Source organism: Periplaneta americana, chromosome 16, assembly GCF_040183065.1.
Source record: "Periplaneta americana isolate PAMFEO1 chromosome 16, P.americana_PAMFEO1_priV1, whole genome shotgun sequence".
NCBI lineage: Eukaryota > Metazoa > Arthropoda > Insecta > Blattodea > Blattidae > Periplaneta > Periplaneta americana.
The window spans coordinates 173,647,846-173,670,090 of NC_091132.1; the positions used below are offsets into that span (position 1 = coordinate 173,647,846).

The 22,245-nt window shown below is 30.3% G+C and overlaps 1 protein-coding gene across 1 annotated transcript; it reads left to right on the top strand.

Moving 5' to 3' along the window:
* Positions 1-2,415: 2,415 nt before the first annotated feature.
* LOC138691967 (zinc finger protein 479-like) lies at positions 2,416-21,773 on the top strand. Its single transcript, XM_069814656.1, has 5 exons — positions 2,416-2,529; positions 3,209-3,311; positions 13,349-13,486; positions 15,805-15,887; positions 20,324-21,773. The coding sequence occupies exons 2-5, from the start codon at positions 3,216-3,218 to the stop codon at positions 21,063-21,065; spliced, it is 1,059 nt and encodes a 352-aa protein (XP_069670757.1). The 5' UTR covers positions 2,416-2,529; positions 3,209-3,215; the 3' UTR covers positions 21,066-21,773.
* Positions 21,774-22,245: the final 472 nt, after the last annotated feature.

Below are 22,245 nucleotides of genomic sequence, written 5' to 3' on the forward strand. Positions count from 1 at the left end.
AACTAATTTTAGCATTAGAAGAATAAGAAAATATTTACTTCTTAATGTGGGACCATCCATATTTGAGGATTTCCCAAAACATAAACAAATATCTCATGATTCTCAGGAAATTTTTTTTTTAGGTGTTTTCTGTCGTTACTTATGACTTGTATGTTTAGTGAAAGTACAAAAAAGAAATGTTTGGTATACCATAAGGTGATAGTTGTACCTCATCACAACAAATAATTGCAATAATTTTTTTTATTTATTAGTACTCGTAATTTCGTAATAATATTTATTTGGATTGTCGGTTGAGGGAACCACGTTACATTAAACTGGGCTCACGCAAGAACAAAATCGTCTTGCTGCATAAGTTGCATCCTAAATAATCCAGAATATTTCGCCATAACAGATGATTTTTAATCATACTGTTTTCCTCGAAAGTATTGAATAACGCTACTGATTGTCTTAAGAAAAAACTTACTAAGAACTATAGTCTTTTAATAATAATAATAATAATAATAATAATAATAATAATAATAATAATGATAATGAAACTGGAAGACGTACCGATAGTTCATTTTCAGTAATTAAAACGAATGCCGACTTAAGAATACCGCGTAAGTACTTATGTACAAAGACTGTTTAAATTGAAAGTAATTAAAAACACGTTTTTTATTGATGGTACAAGGGTAGATAAATAAATAAATAACACACGCAAAAAAGATATGCCCCCTGCACCAAAGATAAATAATGTAATAGAACAATAACCATATGTCCTTACGCGATATTTTGAAGTAGTTTCAGAACGAAATCTGAAGAAAGAACACGGAACTGAAAAAAACTTCCCAAAGTAAATGAACCAGCTGAAGAATGTAGTTTGGAAGCAAACTTTTTAATGGAATAAATCCAGCCTTTCGGGAAACAGACTTGTAAATTCCATTAAATCACATCGAAAATCTACATAGGCTACTGTTATTTAACATGTCATCAATAAATCTCAACTGAAACTGTAGTATGCTTGACACGTTCATAATCTTCATAGTCGATCTCTACTATCAGTAATGCAAAATTATTGAAACCAGTTTGACGATACATAATGATTAGTAATGGAACTATTCATCATTTAATATTACTGGGAAATTACCCACTGACGAGGGGAAAATAAGCAAAAATTTTAACTTGTTTGGGAATAGGAAAAGAAAAAGAAAAATTATTAAAAAAAGTGGGAAATTTAGACAGGAATAAAATAATACTGAAATAAACTGAGAAAAAATTGCAGTTATAATATGGTCCACTTTTCAAGCTTAAGGATTTCATTGCTGTTCCTTCAAAGTTACCTACTATATATTGGTCTGAGGTTTCAGGGTTAAAATGTTTTGTATTAGATTTGGTGAGTGATAATATTTTTATTTTCATACTTATAGGCCTACTAAGAGGGTGAAGTTACAGAAGAATGGATAAAATTACACAACGCAGAACTGCACGCATTGTATTCCTCACCTGAATAATTATGAACATTAAATCCAGTCTTTTAGATGGGCAAGGCATGTAGCACGTATGGGTGAATCCATAAATGCATGTAGAGTGTAAGTTGGGAGGCCAGAGGGAAAAAGACCTTTGGGAAGGCCAAGACGTGGATGGGAGGATATGTTAAAATGGATTTGAGGGAAGTGTTATATGATTGTAGAGACTGGATTGATCTTGCTCGTGATAGGAACCGATGGCTTGCTTATGTGGGGGCGGCAATGAGCCTGCGGCTTCCTTGAAAGTCACAAGTAAGTATAGAGCTGTTACTACAGGAGGGACTGCGACAGGAACAACTTGGCTGTGAGATCAAAGTGCAGGATTTATTTCCACCTGCACATTCCAGATGAACTCAAGAAGTTCCCTTCGTTCTCCGGTTATAGCCTACATCTTGCAAATACGAAGTTTAAGTTTGGTTATACATAAAGATTAATTTTTGGTCCTACAGAATTTATCTGTTATGATAGCATTTGTTTTTAGAGCAGAAATATTCGCTGCGTCGCCGGAGATCGAACCCGGGTCCTTAGTTCTACGCACCAAGCGCTCTAGCCACTGAGCTACGCCGAAGTTCAATCCGCAGCACCGGATCGAATCCTTCTCCTCTAGTGTTTTTCCCTTTGTGGCCGGTTCTATTCCCAGCGCCAGAGCGAATTTTTCTCCTGTAATAACTATAGGTTTGGTTAGTTTAGGTTTTTATTAACGAAGTCCGCACATGCGCAGTTTGACCTCACAATCAAGTTCCTTCTGTCGTGAGCATCACGTGTAATTATTATGTGTTCCTTATTACTACATGTGTTTATTTACTATAGCTGTTTACTCAGGTTGTAGGAAGAATCTCAGTTGTGTGGAATATTTTATTCTTCTTTGTGGGAAAATCAAGGTGGAGTTTCTGGCGACGCTGGTCATAGTCGTCTCTTTCACAGCCCTTTCGATTCTCGCGCTGTGCCGTTGTCTTTGGTAATAAACCTTTGGTTAATATCATCGTAGGAGATTCGTTTGTTGAAGTCTTACATTTTTGAAGAGGTAAGTTGCAACTTTTTTTACATTTAAGATATAATGCAGATATAGGTGTATATGTTATAAAAAAACGTACGATAATAGATATCCTAGCAGTCACAGATTCATTTACTATTTTGGATCTCAGTTCATTTGTGGGGGGTTCTATTCCAAATTAGTTACAAACTGGTAATATTTAAGTATCGCACTTATTGTACGCTTTGAAATGCACGTTGAAGTAACATCTTATCTGAACTATGGAAAAATTAAAATTATAATTGCATGAATTTTGAAAACTTAGTTTCGCTTGGAGCTACATTTAATACAAAATGGATTAATATCAGCATTGCTGACGACGGTACTTACCGAATCCTTACCACCGAACGTTCAAACCATTGGTTACGAGGTAGAAATACCGATGACCATTGCTTACGAGATTGAACGTATAGGCATTTTTGTTTCAAGAGAATCCTGAGATTGTTGCAATGGCGATATGAGGTTAAATGAGCAATCGTAGTGGGAGCAATCCGAAATGTACGAGTTTATATTATTAATTTTATGGAACATCTCAGCTCGAAGAGTTCTCGTGTCAAAATGTGTGCGAGGAAGTGCGATTCGAATTATTTTATGGTTGTAACTTGCAGTAAGTGTTTCTCAGCAATTGAGTTCCCGTAATCATTGTTAGTTACATAACCTCTTCTTACAGTGTTGTGATGGATGTGATCAAGATGGAGGCTGAGGACGATTCTTTTGGCTCACTACCACCTGATGATAAGTACAAAATGGAACTGAATAAGGCTTTATCAGAGGTAAGCGAAGGTCTTACCATATTTTCTTTAGGTATTTTTCGAACAGTGAGAATAAAGCGTACATTTCACAGTTCAGGCCTACATATATTCAGTAAGCTAAACTACAGTCCCACATAAGTTATATAACTCGTCGTGATTTGGTCTGGCATTATGAAATGCGTGATGGTTCTAATCTCGGCTGGGGAAGAAATTTTCATTCGAGGCTCAGCTGGGGCCTGTTTCTCAAAAATACTAGTTAAGTAGTAAACCAGTTACTAGTTACCAGAGTACATTTCACCAGCTCTAGTAGATTCTGTTTCTCAAACTATTTTACCAGTCTAGTAACTTGTGACAATTTTTCACTAGTCACATGATTTATTTCGCTAGTCAGCTGGTTAATTTCGTTTATTTATAGTCATAGGTATTGTTATTTGAGGTTAGAAGGCTAAGTTGTTTGTGTTTTGGTTTTGATTTCTCTTTTCGCTTGAAATTTTATCAATTGAAAGCAAATTAATTATACTCAATATGGTTACTGAATCAGAGGATATAAATTATTCGGTGCTTATTCAAGCATATAAACAAAAAATGATAAAGTAAATGACTGGACAAACAATTTCGTAATGTGTGAGGTTATGGAACTGATACCTCAGAACAAAGATTATGCACACGTTAGGGACACTTACTGACCCAACATTAAGAAAGCAACTTTGATAAGTACCAATTTAAGTTCACAGTATCATAATTTGAATATATTATGTAGCTAGTGAGTGTATTGCCGACATGAATGCCACATATGACTTGATGAAAAATTCGCTAATTTTTTTTCAATTTTACATTTGATCTATTCATAAATTAATGTCCTTTTATATTTAATTTGTAGGCTGAAGTTGACAATGCCAGAAGAACTGGCAGTGGAGGAGGAAAGCCAGTAAAAATTAGTTTATTAGGAAAACATTCTGAAGTGTTGCTGGTCTAGAAAAGAAAGACCAGGGGCCTGTTTCTCAAAACTCTTGAACAAGTAATACTAGTCTGTATGGTAGTATTATTAGTTTATTTTACAAGTCTGTGTTTCTAGAAACTACAAGGGTAAAGTAGTAGTTACCAGTTCAGAGCACACTAATATTTGAATAATTTCAAGGGAAAAATTGTTCCGGGGCCGGGTATCGATCCCGGGACCTCTGGTTGAACGTACCAGCGCTCTCCCAACTGAGCTACCCGGGAACTCCACCCGACACCGTCTCAACTTTTCCCTTTATATCCACACAACTTGCGTGGGCTGACGAAACGCCAGAGACCCACATGTGCACTTGATGTACTGTATTTACATCCTCATACTTTTATTATAATACGTATGTCAATAGTGTCTTCTGTTTACATTTTATTTTAGGCCTATTTGCATAATTTACGTTCTTAGCTTGTTTTCTGCAGTTAAATTTATTTAGAATTATATTTTTTAAAAGTTTATAACAAATAATTTAGGAAAACAGTATTGTTATGGTGACTGGCCAGGTTCAAACTAAAACTGGCTTCCTGGACATCTGAAATATTTATAGAAAAACACGACATAATCACATGAAATTAAAATGCATATGATATCCTACATCTTTCACGTCAGAGGTGAAACAGCATTAAGCGGCAAAACGTTGTCAATTACTAGCCACAAATTTGTTAACTGACTGGAACTTAAGAATACTGCGTAGGAACTTACGTCTTTATTGTATTATTGGTTTTATTGTTTTCGGTGCAAGGAATATCTTTTTTGTTTATTTATTTACCTTCGTACTATCAATAATAACATGTTTTTTTTTTAAATTATTTTAAGTGGCAGCCTTTGTATGTAAGTAGCCTACTTACGCCGTATTCTGAAGTATAGCTAATTGATTGCAATAAAACACTATTTTCGAACCCGTAATAATTTACATCACTACTCTGAATCTTGATCTTACCTTTGTGCATGAAGTAATATTGGAAAAATACGCGTTATGTATAACGAAAGCAATGAGCAAACACAATATCACTCTAAAATCTCCCGCCTCCACTCTGCGTTGCCAAATCTACCCATGCCCCGGCTTGTAACTAAAGAAGGCTCTGTTCGTAATCGAGAACCAATTTAAATCGTTCCGATCGAGTTATAAACCACATTCGAACAGGGAACTGGAAGTTCAGTATCGGTTCGGAATCAGTTCTAGTCTTGTTGGAACGCACATTGAGTTGCTGCGCATGAGTAGGCAGTTCAGAATCGATTCAGAAATTCAGAACCGTGGTGGAACAAACCATTAATGTAATCTGCCTTGAAGTTCTAAGGGTCTCAGTGTGCTTCTCACACAGTTAGCGGAGTTCTGGTTTTAGCATCTTGCGCCTCTCTGAGAATGGAAATATTGTTGAAACAGATGTATTTAAATAATATTGTAATTAACTATTGTGAATGCTGACATTGTCGTTTCCAATAATATTAATAATAATAATTTATTTATTTATTTAGAATATTAACGTGCGAAACAACAGCACAAGGCCAATTACAGTTTAGCACAAGATACAGAACAGAACAAAACAACAAATGATGATGAGAATGAATGATAGAAAATGGCAGTGAGATGAATATACAATCAATATAATAGTCAACATTAATCATCGACCAAATGCAACAAAATAAATAGCACAAATAATTATTAAAATTAGTACAGTGAGATAATTAAAATAATGGCAATTAAATAAAATGAATTACAAATGAATTAATGAAATCAAATAAATGAAGACTGGAATAATATAAGACATTGCATACAAATAACTATTAAAATTAGAGACAAATACAAATAAACAATAATGACAAAGTGAATAGATAATTACAAAACTACATGATACAGATGATAATAATAATAATCATAATAATAATAATAATAATAATAATAATAATAATAGTAATTTATTTATTTATGTATTTATTTCCTTATTTCCTTATTTATTTCCTTTTTTCCTTATTTATTTATTTATTTATTTCCTCATTTATTTATTTCCTTATTTATTTATTTATTTCCTTATTTATTTATTTCCTTATTTATATATTTCCTTATTTATTTATTTATTTCCTTATTTATTCATTTCCTTATTTATTTATTTTGTTCCTTATTTATTTATTTCCTTATTTATTCATTTCCTTATTTATTTATTTTGTTCCTTATTTATTTATTTCCTTATTTATTTATTTATTACCTTATTTATTTATTTATTTCCTTATTTATATATTTCCTTATTTATTTATTTATTTCCTTATTTATTCATTTCCTTATTTATTTATTTTGCTCCTTATTTATTCATTTCCTTATTTATTTATTTTGTTCCTTATTTATTTATTTCCTTATTTATTTATTTATTACCTTATTTATTTATTTAGTTCCTTATTTATTTATTTATTTCCTTATTTATTTATTTGCTTATTTATTTATTACCTTATTTATTTATTTATTTCCTTATTTATTTATTTCCTTATTTATTTATTTCCTTATTTATTTATTACCTTATTTATTTATTTATTTCCTTATTTATTTATTTCCTTATTTATTTATTTATTTCCTTATTTATTTATTTATTTCCTTATTCATTTATTTATTTATTACCTTATTTATTTATTTATTTCCTTATTTATTTATTACCTTATTTATTTATTTCCTTATTTATTTATTTCCTTATTTATTTATTACCTTATTTATTTATTTATTTATTTCCTTATTTATTTATTTCCTTATTTATTTATTTAGTTCCTTATTTATTTATTTCCTTATTTATTTATTTCCTTATTTATTTATTACCTTATTTATTTATTTATTTCCTTATTTATTTATTTCCTTATTTATTTATTTAGTTCCTTATTTATTTATTTCCTTATTTATTTATTTATTTAGTTCCTTATTTATTTATTTCCTTATTTATTTATTTATTTATTACCTTATTTATTTATTTCCTTATTTATTTATTACCTTATTTATTTATTTCCTTATTTATTTATTTCCTTATTTATATATTTCCTTATTTTTTATTTAGTTCCTTATTTATTTAGTTCCTTATTTATTTATTTCCTTATTTATTTAGTTCCTTATTTATTTATTTCCTTATTTATTTATTTATTTAGTTCCTTATTTATTTATTTCCTTATTTATTTATTTATTTCCTTATTTATTTATTACCTTATTTATTTATTTATTTCCTTATTTATTTATTTCCTTATTTATATATTTCCTTATTTATTTATTTATTTAGTTCCTTATTTATTTATTTCCTTATTTATTTATTTAGTTCCTTATTTATTTATTTCCTTATTTATTTATTTAGTTCCTTATTTATTTATTTCCTTATTTATTTATTTATTTATTTATTTAGTTCCTTATTTATTTATTTCCTTATTTATTTATTTATTTCCTTATTTATTTATTTCCTTATTTATTTATTTCCTTATTTATTTATTTCCTTATTTATATATTTCCTTATTTATTTATTTAGTTCCTTATTTATTTAGTTCCTTATTTATTTTATTCCTTATTTATTTATTTCCTTATTTATATATTTCCTTATTTATTTATTTAGTTCCTTATTTATTTAGTTCCTTATTTATTTATTTCCTTATTTATTTATTACCTTATTTATTTATTTATTTCCTTATTTATTTATTTCCTTATTTATTTATTTAGTTCCTTATTTATTTATTTCCTTATTTATATATTTCCTTATTTATTTATTTATTTAGTTCCTTATTTATTTATTTCCTTATTTATTTATTTATTTCCTTATTTATTTATTACCTTATTTATTTATTTATTTCCTTATTTATTTATTTCCTTATTTATTTATTTCCTTATTTATTTATTTCCTTATTTATTTATTTCCTTATTTATATATTTCCTTATTTATTTATTTATTTAGTTCCTTATTTATTTATTTCCTTATTTATTTATTTATTTATTTCCTTATTAATTACCTTATTTATTTATTTAGTTCCTTATTTATTTATTTCCTTATTTATTTATTACCTTATTTATTTATTTATTTCCTTATTTATTTATTTCCTTATTTATTTATTTAGTTCCTTATTTATTTATTTCCTTATTTATTTATTTCCTTATTTATATATTTCCTTATTTATTTATTTAGTTCCTTATTTATTTATTTCCTTATTTATTTATTTATTTATTTCCTTATTTATTTATTACCTTATTTATTTATTTATTTCCTTATTTATTTATTTCCTTATTTATTTATTTCCTTATTTATTTATTACCTTATTTATTTATTTAGTTCCTTATTTATTTATTTCCTTATTTATTTATTTATTTCCTTATTTATTTATTTCCTTATTTATTTATTTAGTTCCTTATTTATTTATTTCCTTATTTATATATTTCCTTATTTATTTATTTCCTTATTTATTTATTTAGTTCCTTATTTATTTATTTCCTTATTTATATATTTCCTTATTTATTTATTTCCTTATTTATTTATTTCCTTATTTATATATTACCTTATTTATTTATTTATTTCCTTATTTATTTATTACCTTATTTATTTATTTATTTCCTTATTTATTTATTTAGTTCCTTATTTATTTATTTCCTTATTTATTTATTTCCTTATTTATATATTTCCTTATTTATTTATTTCCTTATTTATATATTTCCTTATTTATTTATTTATTTATTACCTTATTTATTTATTTATTTCCTTATTTATTTATTTCCTTATTTATTTATTACCTTATTTATTTATTTCTTTATTTATTTATTTCCTTACTTATATATTTCCTTATTTATTTATTTAGTTCCTTATTTATTTATTTCCTTATTTATTTATTTATTTATTTAGTTCCTTATTTATTTATTTATTTATTTATTTATTTCCTTATTTATTTATTTCCTTATTTCTTTATTTATTCATATCCTTATTTATTTATTTATTTCCTTATTTCTTTATTTATTTATATCCTAATTTATTTATTTCCTTATTTATTTATTTCCTTATTTATTTATTTACTTATTTATTTATTTCCTTATTTATTTATTTATTTCCTTATTTATTGATTTATTTATTTCCTTATGTATTTATTTATTTATAATTTATTTATCTATCTGTCTGTCTGTCTGGCTGTCTGTCTGTCTGTCTGTCTGTCTATCTATCTATCTATCTATCTATCTATCTATCTATCTATCTATCTATCTATTTTTTTATTTATCTATTTTCTATTTTTTTATTTTTTTATTTATTTTTTTATTTTTTTATTTATTTATTTATTTTTTTTTAATTTTTTAATTTATTTATTAATTAATTTATTTATTTATTTATCTGCTGGACAACAGCCTTAGGCCAATAAAAGTCCAGCACAGTGATACAAATAAAGCATTAAAATGAACAACTATGGTACACATTACATAATAGATATAACAACAAAATGAGTATAGATTACAATGATTAGTTTACAAGAATTAATACTATTATATTTTATGGAAAGGAGATGATTCTTACAGAAGTATTACCAAAATGTGTAGAAAGATAATGCAATTAATGTTAGCAAAGGCATTGCCATATTCTAATACTTCTATACAATGAATGGATCGAAATCGCGTACATGTAAGTTAGCATGTTTAATACATGTGGAGACCGGCGAGGAAGATTTAGAATTTCTAATATAGAAGAGTTTGTGATGTCTCATGTCCTTCATAGGAATACGAAGGCTGACACTGTTTAAGAAAGATTGACAATTAATGTCACCTGTAAGGATCTTGCATAAGAATAAGTAATCGAGATCATGACGTCTGGCATACAGGCTTCGACATTTAAAATGCTCGCATTTTTTACTCAGAGTTATTAGAAAGGAATCGGTAAGAACATAATGAAATATATTTCCTTTGAATATTTTCAGTTTTGCCGAATCAGAACTAGTAATAGAGTTCCAAACTACAGATGCATATTCGAGTTTCGATCTCACTAATGTATAGTATAGTATTAAAAGAGAATCAGGTGTTGAAAAAGAATAAGTAATTGACCGAATTATTACTAACATTCTTATTGCGTGGTTATAAATATAATCAATGTGATTGTGAAAATATAATTTATTGTCAATTAATACACCGAGGTCTCTAATACAATCTTTTCTGTTAATTAATAAATTTTTTAGGTGATAGTTATATTTTAGTGTAGAGGTTTTCCTTGAAAATGATATTACGTAAGTTTTGGATTCATTAATCACCATTCCATTATCAACTGACCAATTGGTAATTGAATTAATGTCATCCTGAAGAAATTGCCAGTCGGCAACACTGTTGATTTTTCGAAAAATTTTAAGATCCACAGAGAATAATAGTTAGTCAGAACTTATTCTTTTGCAAATGTCGTCAATGAAGATTAAAAATAGAAGAGGTCCTAAAGTTGAGCCCTGGGGCACACCACAAATTATATTAAATGGATCAGAGAGAGTATTCGAAATTCGTACACTAGATTGTATATCGTGTAAATAATTTTCAAACCAGCTTACGTAGCTTACCGATAGTCCTATATTATCTAATTTAGACAAAAGAAAATAATGTGGAACTACATCAAACGCCTTCTGAAATCAAAATATATTGCATCAGTTTGGCCCTGGGATTCAACAACTGGGTACAATCTGATTCAAATAAAAGACTAAATTAGTTGTAATAGATTTGGATTTAGTAAATCCGTGCTGTGCAGAATTTAATTTATCCTTCAAAGAGGGAGAAAAATTCAAATATCTTGGAGCAACAGTAACAAATACTGTATAAATGATACTCGGGAGGAAATTAAACGCAGAATAAATATGGGAAATGCCTGTTATTATTCGGTTGAGAAGCTTTTGTCATCCAGTCTGCTGTCAAAAAATCTGAAAGTTAGAATATATAAAACAGTTATATTACCGGTTGTTCTGTATGGCCGTGAAACTTGGTCTCTCACTTTGAGAGAGGAACAGAGATTGAGGGTTTTTGAGAATAAGGTTCGTAGGAAAGTATTTGGGGCTAAGAGGAATGAAGTTACAAGAGAATGGAGAAAGTTACACAATGCAGAGCTGCACGCATTGTATCCTTCACCTGACATAATTAGGAACATTAAATCTAGACGTTTGAGATGGGCAGGGCATGTAGCATGTATGGGCGAATCCAGAAATGCATATAGAGTGTTAGTTGGGAGGCCAGAGGGGAAAAGACCTTTGGTGAGGCCGAGACGTAGATGGGAAGATAATATTAAAATGGATTTGAGGGAGGTGGGATATGATGATAGAGACTGGGTTAATCTTGCTCAGGATAGGAACCAGTGACGGGCTTATGTGAGGGCGACAATGAACCTCCGGGTTCCTTAAAAGCCAGTAAGTAATAATTTATATTATTACTACTACTATTACTGCTACTTATATTTCTATTATTCGACTATTCCATTGATCCTCTCAATCAGTGACGAATTTGTAATGGTTACTTCTAAAGGGCTGTTAAATTTGACATACATCACAATATTCTCATGTGGTTTATACAAGTCAAGACAATTGCTCGTTGCATATTGAACAATGAGTTTGGATATTGTCAGTGTTCGGTTCTTTTAATTGGCTGCATTAATCCACTTTGATATTTTCCTAAGTGATAAAATATATTCTTAAAGATATTTTCACATACGGCGTAGAAGAAACTCAGCTTCTATTACACATATTACAGTATGGGCTATTCCATATGAAATCGATCAGTAAAAAACCTGGCATTTTTTTTATACTCTAATTTTTTCCCTACTTATACAAGGTGCTGAGGGGAGTGCATTTTCAAAAATATACTATCGAAAGTCAAACGGTTTTCATATTGAGTGACAAATTTAGCGTATTTTATAAAAACAAGCTTCTTTCAGCGCTCAGAACTCTGGAACCATTTACTGCAGAACATTGAACGAGAGCTTATTTTGAAGCTGACATTTGGTAGGTTATGTTAAGAAGTAATCCTTATTTTTATTGTACACAGAGAAACAGATAATCTGATTTTACTTGCTTTTAGGATTTTTGGCCATTTGTAAAAATGTAGAAAAGTATTGAGAAAAAACTTTTCATTATTAAGAGGGATTCGGCATTGTTTGCTTAGTGGCTCGACAATAAGTTTCGAGGGTATTAAATAGATTATTTTCACACGATGCAGTCCCGCACGCACTGGTCGAGAGTGAAGATAAACTAGTGTTTGGCGTTATTTTACTCTTGTGTTTAGGAAAACCTGTGATAAAGCCAGCACAGCCATGACTGCTAGACGACACATCACGTGTTTGTCTCTTGGCCTTGCTTCCCTCGGCTAACTCCCGCCTCACAGTCAGCTGGTTAGTTCACGCGCGTACTATTTATTTTCTTTATTTCATATTTTCAATATTTTCTTATCAACGGTGCACCAGTAAAAAATGTGTTTATTTGTACTTTCAATGCGGAATCTAACTATATATTTTAAAAATATTTTTTCGTGGGCAAAGGCGTCTTAATGAAGAAAAATCTAAATTTCTCCATTTCCATAAAAAGTAAAAAAACTGTTTACATGTCAATATAAACTTTAATTTCTCAGCATCAAAATAAACCATGATTTTGATCATTGGGTGAAAGGGTTTCGGAGCCACAACGGTTTAAAGTTGCTAATTTTATGAAAATACGATAAATTTAAATATTATTAATTTAAACACTATTAAGTTCTGATGCCTCAAACTTTGCACAGAGCATTATATCACAGTTGTCTACAGACAGAAAACGTTTCATTGTATTTAAAAATTGCAAGGTAAATTTTCTCTATATTTAGGTTGATTTGAGATGGAATAGCCCGTATGCTAGTTATTTCTATTAAAAACACCTGGTCTATAACCAGGCATTTGCTGTGTGCCTTAAGGTCTCCTGCCTATTATGTGTCAAATTTTCTTCTCTAATTTGTCGTCTGAGTTGAGGCAGTTAGCCAGTGACCATGTAGAACCATATTCACGGCTAATACCCATGTAGACAACTTTAAAATACTTAAATAAAAATAGGTATAGATGATTTTTTTTTTTTTTTTGTTCTGTAGGAATGGAATTTATCCCATCTTGAAGCGATGGCCATGAAGACAGAATGCGTGGACCACAGCTATGATATAAAAACAGAGATAAAGGTTGAAGACACTCCAGTTCCTATCAGCTTTCCTATGGTGAAAACTGAAGTAGATGTAAGTTGTTCACCATCAGTATACAGATATACCGGCAGTGCATTTTACATAATATATCAGAGCCATTAACAATCTGGAATAGTGGTAAGAATTTTCTCTTTTTCCAATATTTCCTAAACTTAGAAAGCTCTCACTTCAAGCTTGATGTTATGTAAGAATAATTCACAAATATATATTACTGGTAGTTAACAGGCAATTATCTGGAATGTATATAGAAAGTTCATGATCCTAGTAGCAGGACTTCATTTTATCTTACTAAAATTTCTATTTTGTTCTTATGTGTAGCAATGACTCTGCTATTGAGCAAAAAGTTCGAACTTATACAATGGATTATTCAAACATCACGAATTTTTTTTTTTTTTTTAAGTCTGCTTTATCAAGAATTAAATCTGTATAATACTAATAATGATAATACACTTTTTTATAAGCGATTTGGGGTTACTCTGTCTCAAACAATTCTATGAAAATATTCCACACTGCTACTTGGAAATTAATTAATTCGCACTGCATACTACATTCTCAAATGTTTTTTTTTTTAAATCAGCATTAATAATTTTTATGCTCGACCATGCCGAAATGTAATAATTATACACCTGGAAGCAGACCTTTAATGCATGTCATTAAAGTACACCTACTCATTAAAGGTCAGGTCTTTCAGCCAATGACGACTCAGGTTACAACTGTTCAGCCAATGACAGGTCAGCTTTCTACCGTTATAAAACCGCAAGTATCGATTATTCTCGGATATGCAATCGAAAGAGAATTAGCGAAAAGTCAAGGAGGCTGGAAATGCAATACTGTCGCAGAAGGTTATGTTCTGTTACTATAATAATTAGCGTTAACTGTAAATAATATTCAAATAATTTCTATTTGTCATCTCGTTTTTCAATGTCTAATTTAATTTCAATGTTATCTCTGTAGGTTCTTATGGCCTAGCAAGGTCAATGTTGATATCTGTTCCTCAGAAAAAATCAATACTTTCGCGTCTGCGCACATCTCACAACATACGGGACATTGCTCCAGGTCAGATACAATAAAATTAATAATATCAAGTTAGAAATATGGTCGAGCATAAAAAGTCGTATGAAACTCGCCTATAATGGTAATTAAGAAGCTTGTATGAAAATTATGAAACTCGCTTGCGCTCGTTTCATAAATATCCATACTCACTTCTTAATTACCTTCATTATAGGCTCGTTGCATAATGTACTATTATAGTATTAATGAATAACGCCAATCCACAAACGATTAGGCAAAACACGGGAATTTTATTTTAAGCAAGTAAAGAGATAGGTTTGGAAGTAAATCCCGAAAAGACAAAGATACGATTATGTCTCGTGACGAGAATATTCTACGAAATGGAAATATAAAAATTGGAAATTTGTCTTTTGAAGAAGTGGAGAAGTTCAAATAACTGGGAGCAACAGTAACAAATATAAATGATATTCAGGAGGAAATTAAACACAGAATAAATATGGGAAATGCCTGTTATTATTCGGTTGAGAAGCTTTTACCATCCAGTCTGCTGTCGAAAAATCTGAAAGTTAGAATTTATAAAACAGTTATATTACCGGTTGTTCTTTATGGCTGTGAAACTTGGACTCTCACTTTGAGAGAGACAGAGATTAAGGGTGTTTGAGAATAAGTTGCTTAGGAAAATATTTGGGGCTAAGAGGGATGAAGTGACAGGAGAATGCAGAAAGTAACACAACATAGAACTGCATGCATTGTATTCTTCACCTGACATAATTAGGAACATTAAATCCAGACGTTTGAGATGGGCAGGGCATGTAGCACGTATGGGCGAATCCAGAAATGCATATAGAGTGTTAGTTGGGAGGCCGGAGGGAAAAAGACCTTTAGGGAGGCCGAGACGTAGATGGGAAGATAATATTGAGATGGATTTGAGGGAGGTGGGATATGATGATACAGACTGGATTAATCTTGCTCAGGATAGGGAGCAATGGCAGGCTTATGTGAGGGCGGCAATGAACCTCAGGGTTGCTTAAAAGCCAGTAAGTAAGTAATCAATAACGCCAATTTGCAAGTTTGGAAGCAAAACACTTCTATTCCGCTATCTTACGTCAAAAGAATAAGTCTAATTATACAGACCACATCCTTCCAGAACTGATGTGTACAGCGATAGTATTAAAGTTTCAATATATAACCATTTACTGTTTATTTACTGCAATTATTGTTGTAGTTTGTTGTTATACATGTTGCAGACCCTGTGTGGCTCCCATGCACATGTTTCAAGGTTGAAATTGGTGCCAAGACGTCAATTAAACCTCTCTTCAATATTTAGTAATTTTTTTCAGGAACTTATATTCGATCTGGACAGAGTTCAACAGGAACAGGAAGCGGAAGTATCTTCAGTGGAAGATGAAGTATTGACTGTGAGGTGAGTCTAATGTGCTGGTTTTGCTTTTCTTCCAGTCTTTCACAGCTTCATTTAATGACGATGAAGAACATAAATTTCATATTGTATGATAATGTGTTATGACTGCCATATCTATACAGTTTTCTTCAATCCACATTCTTAACTACTGTGAGATTTGGCAATTTTTAACTGCTGCTGATTACGCATAATCCGCATTTTACGACTTTCTCTAGTCCAGTACATCACCATCATGATCATCATCAGTTAAGTTCTATGCCATTTGCTTAGTTCCATTGTCATAACAGAACCTGTAACAAAATGTAAAGAGGTTGAAGCTTTTCTCGCCATCTTTTTTGTGGGGAACAAATGCTCCTTTTTCCCGCTTGGTCTATATTCGTCGTTATGTTAGAAAAAGTAGCCTATCTATCGTCCATTATTTTGAAATCTATTATCCAGTAATTTCGATATTGGCCAATTAATTTAAATAAACTAGAAATTTCTACTTCTTGACGGATTTCCTTCCTTCTTTTGTTATCACCAGAGACCGTAATTTTGGCAGAATGCCTTTTTAAGGGAAGGCAGAGGTGAAATTTTCGACCAAACTGAAGAAAAAGTGAAAATTTGGTTTTTTCCATTTTTATTATCCTTATTTTCATATTCCCATGTTAGTTTTTGATTTTGTGGCCTTTAAAAATATGAAATTAAAACCAAGATAACTGTATTACTATATTATTCCCATAATTAACTAATACTTACCATTATTTATATACCTTCTCTGAACATATAAATAAAAAGAAATATTGAAAATTTCTTACAATATGGTGCATGGAGCATTTTATATCAAACGATGTAAAGTTTTATAAAATTATTAATATTTACAGAACTATTGTACTTATAAAGTTGAAACTTGGTATGTCCATTACTAATAACATACTTAGTATCCATGATCAATTTCAAACAAATAGGATAAATTTTGTGGATTTTGAAATATTCACCTCTGCCACTCCTTAAATGTGTTAAATCTATCTTCATTTTGAAAGTAAATCTGTACGAATTATACTTTGTGATTGAAACGTCACAGTTTTATGTTGCCCTCTTCTGCCTTTTTAAATATAAATGCATAATTTACAAAATAAATGTTTTTCCCTTTATTTTATTATTTATTAATTTATTATTAAAATTGCCTATACAGGTATATTTTAATTTATTTCTATAACCGCTCCAATGAAAGTGACTTCACCGAATGTATATTATTGTTTTTCAGTCAGTTCATATTCTCTTTGCAACAATGAGTGCTGCTGTGCAAAAATGTATAAGAGTGAGCGTTTTAATTATCGCTTGTGTTTATTTCATAAGGCAACAATGAGTGCGGGTCTAACGTTATTTTTCTTTCAGTTTTCATTGCGACGTTGTTGTAGCTAGCTAAATATTTCATATCGCAACATATCTGTACCACCAAACACAAAAATGCACTTTCCAAGGCTACTGGGAAGAACATTCCTTTGCGTCCAACAGTAATTGCAACATCGAGTCGAAAATGTCAATTTACAATCGACTTATGTAAAGCTTTTCTTGCTGCCTAAATCCCTTTGTGGAAAGTGCAAGGTTGTGGGTCTAGAGCAAGGTTTTTATGATTGCCTTTTTTTTTATATAGTGACACTCGTGTATTTCGGCATCATTTATATAGTGCTTAGGATGAATCTTCGTTGTGCTGAACTGTGTTTTAGAGAAACAGTTAATGTATTGGATTGATGCATAACTTCGTAGCGTTTTTCTATACTTTTATTCATTTCATAATACTTTTGGTTTAGAATATTCGTGAAAGTGTAAAATGTTAAATTATTCCGGGGAAAAAATCGTATTATTTCTTATCAATTATAATGAAATTGTAAGTTTTCAATTTCGCATACTATAATATTGTACTGTTGGTTTTAATTGTTATTTTAATTAGGCATTTGATTTCCAATTTTAAGCCATTTCTTGTAATACATCCTTATTTCCAATTGTTGTTACTAAATAATGTATTTAATTCGTAAATTTTAATCCATCTCTTAGTATAGCTGTTTATTGCTTCTAAAATAATATGTATAATATATAACCATTACAGGTTGGTATTGGCAAAGAGTGCCATGATACAATAAATATAGAGAAATGCCTTGAGGCCCTATGAAACATATTTTTGGTGTTACAGTGAAAGATAACAAATTGAAATAGATTGAAACATAAAATAATATACGAAGTAACGTCAAAAGATGTAAATTAAAGACATGGTCCATGTATATAATGCCTGAAAATAGCTATTAATCCTTTGCGTGTTTGTTTTTAAAATAATGTGGTTAATCTCTAACTACAATCATTGTATTATTATTAGTATCTCTTTGTTGTTACTTATTGCTTTAAAAAGAATGTGTAATTTTAAGTCAATTTTTCTACTATTCCTTAACTATTTACATTCGTTTTTAAATCTTTTGTATTGTCCCTACTATTATATATTGCCCTTCAAGAATTTCGTTAGTTATAAGTCATTACTTGTGCTATTATTTCAATTTTTGTACCTGTTCCTGAATCACGTATGTAACTTGTAACCGTAAATCATTGCTTGTAATATCCTTTTATTACTCTTAATTGTTCCATTCTTCATGAATCTATATATATAATTTGAACTGGTAATGAAAATTACGGGAAAACGGCTGAACGGAGTTTAATGAGTGACCCCTCATTTTCATGCCTGGCATCCAAAGTTTTTAGGAAAAGTAGTAGTTTTGAGTGAAATGTCAATTTTCCTACATAATTTTCCTATTTTCCAAAATCCATCTGTTGTCAGTTTTGAAAACTATTTTATTAAATCACGGCCGACTTGATTGAATTTCAGAACAAAACACACTACAATAAACAATAGGCTATTACACGAAGGCATTGACCTGCAGGATTGCCGACATATTTAGAGCTCATTTCAATTTATTAAAAACTGATTCTGCAGTGTATAATTTTCTGAGTACAGCTGTGTATTGGATATTCAAATCTACGAAACTTGAGGTGGATTGATGACATTATTACCATTAGAAATTAAATATTATGATAGTTAATATCATGATGCATCTATTTTTCATTAATTGTGCATAATATTGATCCTATATTGATGACATGAAAGTGAAATGTTTTGTGGTTATGTAAGTAAATGTAGAGAATATCTTAATTTAGATCTTCATTTCTATAATGTACTGAGTGGCTGCTATATATAACTACAAAACTTAAGTAAGATAATAATATTGCTATTAAAAATCAAATATTTTTATACTTATTAACCCAGTGGGGTTGGATCTTTTTCATATACTTAATGGCGGTGTAGTATAGATATTGATATGTGTCATTGTCTTCAGTTTTGGCTCGAGAGAGCGCAAAAATTACAGTTCCTAAGGAAAGATCAAAAGGTATTACTTACTGATAAAATAAGAGGCCTAGTAAATTTTAATAGTATCCAGATCATTTCAGCAAGATCTCTTAGTAGGATAAAATGATTTTACGCTCTACATTTCAAGTTCTACATGCAACAGCTATACGAAAATGCTATTGTTCGAAAGCTTAGCAAACCTGATATTTTTTTTTTTTTTTTTTTTTTTTTAATTTTGCCTACAATCCACAATGACCTGAAATAGCTACTGCTATCGTCCTGACATTGATACTTGCGTTTTCGCCTTGAAACTCAAAAACTGAAGTTGCATAGGTTCAAGAAAAAGTATTTGGCCTAAAAAAATCCATTCAGAGTGAGTATGTTTCATTATTGTGAAAGCAAATAACTATCAAAAAGACAAGTATTCTTCATTGAAAATAAATCTGAAAAATTTGTATTTGAACGTATGACGAACTTAGTTTGCAGCAGTATTTGCTGCACAAGCCACTAGTTAAGTATAAATTTGAAAGTGAAAGTCAAACTTTGTTATATTAATGTACTAATGATTATGTTTTAGGTCGTGTATTTACTCTGAAAGGGTTAGACATTCTTGTATATCTTTGAATTGATTATTCCTCAAACATCCCATTAATCTTTAACAGGATCCATTCTTTCATTAAGGTGCATTCTTGTACATAATTCATGTGAATTGTAACCTTGACCACAATTTTGTATTATAATTTTGTTATTGTTTATTGCTTATAAAATACGTATTTTGAAGCCAACTATAACCCTAATATAACTCAGGGTGAAATAGGGTTTATTTAATTGGATAATAAAATAAAAAATAATAATTTTGGTTATGTTCAACAGCATTTCCAATTTGTTTTCCAAAGTGAGACCACAAAAATTTCTATCGGATTGATATACGGTTATGGTTAAGATGTATCCGTTATTTTAGGGCTGTTGCATAATAACCAAGTATGTCAAAACATTGAAGTGCTGAGGGTAGAATTTGGAAATAATCATTGTGCAAATTTTTATAGCACGCTTCTAATTTTTTCAGACGATCAGCGGATTTCAAGACACATTTACGCAAAGACAAAGACGGACGACCATTGAAATGCAAGATGTGTGGAAAGTGTTTTTCATCTTTGACAAATTTTAACAGACATACACTCTCACATACAGGCGAAAAGCCATTCAAATGCGAAGTGTGTGGAAAGTGTTTCTCATGGTCGTCGACATTAAGAGAACATACATGCGTACGCACAGACGAAAGGCAATTCAAATGCAACGTATGTGAAAAGTGTTTCTCTGCATCGTCAACATTAAGAACTCATATACGCAGTCATACTGGCGAGAGGCCATTCAAATGTGACGTTTGCGGAAAGTTTTTCCATACATTGTCAAATTTAAGGCAACATATACGCATACACACGGGCGAACGGCCATTCAAATGTGAGATGTGTAAAAAGTGTTTTTCAGCATTGGCTCCTTTAAAAAATCATGCACGCACACACACAGGCGAAAGGCCATTCAAATGCGAGGAATGTGGGAAGTGTTTTCCATTGTCGACAACATTAAAACATCATGTACGTGTTCACACTGGCGAAAGGCCATTCAAATGCGAGGAATGTGGAAAGTGTTTTCGATTATTGCCATTGTTAAGAAATCATGTACGTGTTCACACAGGCGAAAGGCCATTCAAATGCAAGGAGTGTGGGAAATGTTTCTCATGGTCAGCAGCATTAAGAAAACATGCACTCATGCACAGGCGGAAGGCCATAGAAATGCAAGGAGTGTGAGAAGTGTTTCTTATGGTCGTCAACATTAAGGTACGGTTTCTTTATGGCGATCATCGTCGGACGCACATCGCTGGCGATTATAAACGCTGGCGATGGTCGCCGAGAAATGGTTTCTTTATTGACGCACATCGCTGTAGATTCTCATTTGTTTATTGCTTCATCTACTACAAGTAAATTAATGTAGGCCACGGACATAACCTAAAAATTATATGAATAAATCTCAGATAATGAAGTTGCTATTTATTCTATAAGAGGGAGATGACGATATCAAAATCTCGCATGCGTATTATAAAAGGAACAAGCTACGGACTAATGAAATATTCAGGAATAGGTTTACAGAATTCTGTTTTAACACAATGATAATGAGACATCTTTATAAACACGCTACAAAATTTAAGGAATATTTCAGACTCTCACCTGACCAGTTTGATTATGTTTTGAGTTTAATTGAAAACGACAATGTTAAATTACATACATATTTTGTCAAGACCCCCGTTACTCTAGTTGAAAGTTTGGCAGTAACTCAGGTTATGAAATTATTATTATTATTATTATTATTATTATTATTATTTTTATTATTATTATTATTATTATTATTATTATTATTGGCCTTATGCTGTTGTTTCGCACATTAATATTATAAATAAATAAATAAAATAAATAAATTATACTGTATTTCATTACCTGGTGTATTCCAAACTAATTTAAAAAAAAATTGGCTAAACTAGCGCTGAGGTAGTTCCCTTCTTAATCCGCTTATACTCTTTACATGTACGAACATGTGATAGGTTAGGTTTGGTTCGTTTGGGCTTTTATTATGCCTTGTATATACGATCAACTACATCTCTACAAAAAAAACGCTATATTTCAGAATACCGCGTAAGTACTTGGGTAGGCCTAGTCACAGAAAACTTACAGAAGAGAGAATTTCCTCCTTACGCAACACTGAACGAAATTCTCTGCGGCTCGGGCGTGATAAAAAAGTAATTTGTAATGTAAGGGTTTATTGTTTAATTTGTTTATTAATTCACAAGCTCATATTAAAAAGAGCATTATGTTGTGACACATATTCAATAATAATTTCGTCTTGAGACCGCGAAAGATTACAAAACGTCTTGATTTGTTTTGCAGCCAAAACGTACAGACGTGGTTAGCGTGTACAGATTAGATATTCGATATT